This window comes from Pleurodeles waltl, chromosome 12, assembly GCF_031143425.1.
Source record: "Pleurodeles waltl isolate 20211129_DDA chromosome 12, aPleWal1.hap1.20221129, whole genome shotgun sequence".
In the NCBI taxonomy this organism is placed as follows: domain Eukaryota; kingdom Metazoa; phylum Chordata; class Amphibia; order Caudata; family Salamandridae; genus Pleurodeles; species Pleurodeles waltl.
Window position 1 is genome coordinate 713,976,991 of NC_090451.1, and position 5,652 is coordinate 713,982,642.

The 5,652-nt window shown below is 50.3% G+C and overlaps 1 protein-coding gene across 1 annotated transcript; it reads right to left on the bottom strand.

The window, feature by feature from the left end:
• Positions 1-3,142: 3,142 nt before the first annotated feature.
• On the bottom strand, positions 3,143-4,114 carry LOC138267304 (vomeronasal type-2 receptor 26-like). Its single transcript, XM_069216161.1, has one exon. The coding sequence runs from the start codon at positions 4,112-4,114 to the stop codon at positions 3,227-3,229; it is 888 nt and encodes a 295-aa protein (XP_069072262.1). The 3' UTR covers positions 3,143-3,226.
• Between the last annotated feature and the right edge of the window lie 1,538 nt (positions 4,115-5,652).

Sequence of the window (5,652 nt, forward strand, 5' to 3'; positions counted from 1 at the left end):
CTTTCTAGACGGGCCACAACACTTGCAGAAGTTCATAAATGGAGAGCATTGTTAGAGTCCAGTTCGTCCATGAGTGTTGCCTGCACTACAGGAGACCCAGTAGTATGATGGAGCCCCCTTGCAGAATGTGATTTGGGTGCCCTGAATCTCCTGTATCTCAAAAATATTCATTGTGTTTGGACTGAAAGGGGCCCCCAGAATGGTTGGGGGGCCCCAATATGGTTGTGGATCTCCCTGCACTGTGGGGGCTGCAGGAACCTGTGTTAAGCCCCTGAGGAGACTGCATCTTTGCTGGTGTGCACAGTAATATCTTCCTTAACACCATAAGCACAAACAACAGCTATAGATAGATATGAAGCAAAACAGGGCCTTCTCACCAGATCTTAGGTGGAATCAGGTCTAGAAATTATCTGAAAGAAGTCTTGTCCATCAAGGTTACCGGCAGACATTCCTATACTTATGTCAGAAATGACTGCACTAAATGGCACTTTTCAGGTCTTTGCCTCTGATGTTACACTAGCTATTGTTCTACTGGCCCAGGGTAGGTGTAGGATGCTCCTGGGTTATGGACCACCCTGGAGGAAAGAGCAGCCCTCTGCAAGGAAATGAGTGAGACATAAGGAATTGTGGGGGTGATTCTGATTCTGGCGGGCGGCGGAGGCCGCCCGCCAGAATTCCGCCCCCATTATACCGCTCCGCGGTCAGAAGACCGCGGAGGGTATTATGAGTTTTTCCCTGGGCTGGCGGGCGGTCTCCAAAAGACCGCCCGCCAGCCCAGGGAAAAACTCCCTTCCCACGAGGATGCCGGCTCGTAATCGAGCCGGCGGAGTGGGAAGGTGCGACGGGTGCAGTGGCACCCGTCGCGTATTTCAGTGTCTGCAAGGCAGACACTGAAATACTTTGCGGGGCCCTCTTACGGGGGCCCCTGCCGTTGCCCATGCCATTGGCCCCAGGGGCCCCGCGACCCCCCCTACCGCCATCCTGTTCATGGCGGCTTTCCCGCCATGAACAGGATGGCGGTAGGGGGGGTCAGAATCCCCTCGGCGGCGCAGCAAGCTGCGCCGCCTTGGAGGATTCTTAGGGGCAGCGGAAAACCGGCGGGAGACCGCCGGTTTTCCTGCACTGACCGCGGCCAAAGCGCCGCGGTCAGAATGCCCTGCGGGGCACCGCCGGCCTGTCGGCGGTGCTCCCGCCGACCCTGGCCCCGGCGGTCTAAGACCGCCGGGGTCAGAATCACCCCCTGTGTCTGTCTTACGTGAGACCTCCTTTAAGCTGTGTTTCATAGGGTAGAGTTTGTACAGTGTTTTTATCTTCACCGGTGCTTTTGATGGCCAGAGAATGCTCTTAGCTCATAGAGTTGTCACCCTGCTGTGACTGAAGTGTGTGTATGTAAACTCCCAGAGTGTGGCACCCAGCCTGCTGGGCACGTGGTATTCTGGAAAAAGCAGCACATTGTGTACAAGGTTTTCCTGGATCAAGGTGGAGAACCTAGGCCACAGTAACTAGGTGGAGACCTTAGTCCAGGGTAACTAGGTGGAGACTTTAGACCAAGGTAACTGGGTGGGACCCTAGACCATGGTAACTAGGTGGAGACCCTAGAGCGCAGTAACTAAGTGGACACCCTAGAACAGGGTAAAAAGGTAGAGACCTTAGACAAGGGTAACTAAGCAGGGACTTTAGACCAGGGTAACCAGGTGGATACCCTAGACCAGAGTAACTAGTTGGAGACCCTAGCCCATGGTAACTAGTTGGAGACCCTAGACAACGGGAACTAAGTGGGACCCTTGACCACATAACCAGGTGGAGACCCCAGACCATTGTAATTAGGTGGACACCCTAGATAAAAGTTAAGTGGAGACCCTAGACCAGGGTAACTAGTTAGAGACCCTAGATCACGGTAACTAGGTGGTGACCCTAGACCATGGTAACCAGTTGGAGACCCTAGACCACAGTAACTAAATGGAGACCCTAGGCAAGGGTAACCAAGTGAAGACCCTAGACCAGGGTAACTAGGTGGAGACCCTAGCCCATGTTTACTAGGTGGAGACCCTAGACCATGGTTACTAGATGGAGACCCTAGAACACAGTAACTAGATGGAGACCCTAGACCAGGGTAACCAGGTGGAGACCCTAGACCATGGTTACTAGGCGGAGACCGTAGACTACAGTAACTAGGTGGAGGCCCTAGGCCAGAGTAAACCAGGTGGAGACCTTATACCAGGGTAATTAGGTGGAGACTTTAGGGCAGAGTAACTAGGTGGAGACTCTAGGCCAGGGTAACCAGGTGAAGATCCTAGACCAGGGTAACTAGGTGGAGACACTAGGCCATGGTAACTAGGTGAAGACCCTATACCACAGTAACTAGATGGAGACCCTAGGCTATAGTAACCAGGTCGAGAACCTAGACTAGAGTAACTAGGTGGAGACCCTAGAGCACAGTAACTCGGTGGAGACCCGAGATCATTGTAACTACGTGAAGACCCTAGACCATTGTACTTACCTGGATACCTTAGACCACAGTAACTAGTTGGAGACCCTAGATTTTAGATTTTTGATGATCTTTCATTTCATGGTGCACAGGTTAGGGACAAACCAATCCATGCTACCCATGGGGGCAGAACATAACTACAAGTAATACCTTAAAGGGTGTTTGATTCTTAACTGGAAATATTAATCCTTAAAAATAATGACATCAGTTCTAGATCTTGAAACTAAACCCTACCCACTTATATCACTTAACAAAACGTAAAACCTTTCACAGGGAATGATGTGTTTTTAACACATTGTGTAGGATCTGTTGCTGTGTTTTTCAAGTGGTTCATTGTGAACATTCTGAACTTGCTAAATTAAATCTAGAAACCGCAAAATATGTAAAATGCAGGTGGCAGTAGCAGCCTAGGAATTAGTGAAATTATCATCTATGTTTCTCCAAAGTAACTTGAAGTAACAGCCTAAATTCATATTTATATTTTATTGAGAGCAACTTGACTTGATGCTCCTTACTTAAGACAGGTGTGGCAGTACAAATAAAAGGCATGTGAAAGTGGGTCCAATAGCCGTCATAGTGGCACTGGGGAGTCGGCCATCATGCTCAACCAGTGCAGAGGCAAATTCAATAAGAAGAAAGCTGAGAAGTCCAAGGTCTGGAGGGTTTAATGCTGATGGGGGTCTGTAAGGTATATGACGAAGGCAGAGAAGCATGGGTCACAATCACTACAACACTGAATCAATATCTTTTCTCTTTGACTTTTTCCCTTCGTCCCATTATGTGTTCCTTAGTGTTCATTTCTGGTCTCAGTAAAACTATGTAGATTTTTGGTAAAAAGATGCAGCTCAGCATCCCAGCACTGGAAGCCAAGATGGCAAAGACCTCAACGGCCACCATGTGCTGCCCCTTCGTGCTTAAGTAGGCTGGGATGAAAGAGAGCCAGACACTCACAAACACCAGCATGCTGAAGGTGATCAGCTTGGCCTCATTGAAACTGTCCGGCAAAGTCCGGGCCAGAAAAGCCACAATCAGGGTAACCGTGGCCAGGAAACCCATGTATCCGAGCATCAGCCAGAATGCTACTATGGAGCCCTCATTGCATTCACTAATGACTCTGCGTGGTGAGCTCCTAAAATTGAGTTCGTGGAACGGTGGTGCGAGAATGAGCCAGGCAAGGCACAATGCGAGCTGCAGAGAAGAGCAGATGATGGTGATGCAATAGGGCACTTTCAATCCTGTCCACTGCTTGAGCTTGCTACTTGGCCTTGTGGCACGAAAGGCCAGCAGAACAGTGATAGTCTTTGCCAGAATGCAAGAAACACATAGAGCAAAGATAGTACCAAATGCGGCCTGGCGCAGCAGACACGTCCACCAGAGCGGCTGTCCAATGAACATGTGAGGACAGAGAAAGCAGAGAATGAGCGCACCGAGGAGCAGGTAGCTCAGAGGTAAGTTGTTTGCCTTCACCACAGGGGTTTGGTTGTTCTGAATGAAGATGAGAAAAACCAATAATGAGAAAAGGCAACAGCAGATCGAGATGGCGCCCAGGACGGCTCCTAGAGGCTCATGGTAGGAGAGATACTCAACAGGTTTCGGCACACACCTGTCCTGTCTCTCATTCGGCATCTGGTCATCTGGGCACTGGAAGCATTCGATGGAGTCTGAAAGGAAGCAGAGAACTGATCAATAACAGGCAATAGGAGAAGCTCTAAATACTAAAGCCCTAACTTAAGAAATATATGGCAAATTTAAGAAGTCCATAATGAAACAAGAAACATATGGTGAATACACATTGAAAATTGTTCTTTGAGCATTATATTAATTGTAATAACACAGACAATCCTGAACTATATATTGATGAAAACACATGTGGCTATACAAATCCTAAACTAACCTTTAGCTTACCCTGTATTCACTCTGGTCTTTGCCTTAACCTTTACAGCCTAGTGTGTTCTCCGGGGCCTGTGGAACTCAAAAGCAACTAGGGAATTCTTCTGACAAGTTTTGTCATTGCCCTTGGATCCACAAAACTTTATACTCCTGCAAGCTCACTGAAGTGCCAAAAAGCTCATTTTCAGCATTTGACTTTCCGAGGCCAAGAGGTCTAATAAGCAAGGCTTAATCATGGAGGTTGATGAGGGGTTGAAAGATGATTTAAGACAGCACCTGTATCTCCGACAATAAATTTAAATTCCAAATTCCAAGCTATGATAGTCTTTTCATGTTAGGTATAAAAGCTTAGCGACTTGTGGGGGTTAAATATCGCTAATACATATCTGGAGTATTGGCTAGTGGGTATTCTGGCCCTCATTATGACCCTGGCGGTGTTGCACCGCCAGGGCCAACGGGGGCGGGAGCACCGCCGACAGGCCGGCGGTGCTCCCTTGGGCATTCTGACCGCGGCGCTTTGGCCGCGGTCAGAAATGGAAAACCGGCGGTCTCCCGCCGGTTTTCCGTTGCCCATTTGAATCCCCCATGGCGGCGCAGCTCGCTGCGCCGCCATGGGGGATTCTGACACCCCCTACCGCCATCCTGTTCCTGGCGGTTCGCCCGCCAGGAACAGGATGGCGGTAGGGGGTGTCGCGGGGCCCCTGGGGGCCCCTGCAGTGCCCATGCCAATGGCATGGGCACTGCAGGGGCCCCCGTAAGAGGGCCCCGCTAGTATTTCACTGTCTGCATAGCAGACAGTGAAATACGTGACGGGTGCAGTAGCACCCGTCGCACCTTCCCACTCCGCCGGCTCGATTACGAGCCGGCTTCATGGTGGGAAGGTCGTTTTCCCCCTGGGCTGGCGGGCGGCCGCCCGCCAGCCCAGGGGAAAAGTCAAAATACCCGCCGCGGTCTTGAGACCGCGGTACGGTATTTTGACGGCGGGACTTTGGCGGGCGGCCTCCGCCGCCCGCCAAGGTCCGAATGAGGGCCTCTGTGTCTTATATTATACACTTTTGGGTCCTCTAAGCCTTTGTGTCAAGGATGTAGTTTGAATGCAAGATGGGAGGTCCAGACCACTGCACCAGCTGCTTTGAGTGAGTATAACATTTCTATTCTCTCTTACTTCGTTATTGCTGATGGTGAGGAGGCCAGATGTCTCTTTTCGCTGACCTCACAGTGGAGAACACGCTGATGTAGCTCAGTCTGTTTGTTGCAGCGGCCTTTCTCCTTGC

Excerpts from the sequence above, each read along its gene's own strand:
- LOC138267304 (XM_069216161.1), bottom strand. The coding sequence starts at position 4,114 with ATGCCGAATGAGAGACAGGACAGGTGTGTGCCGAAACCTGTTGAGTAT.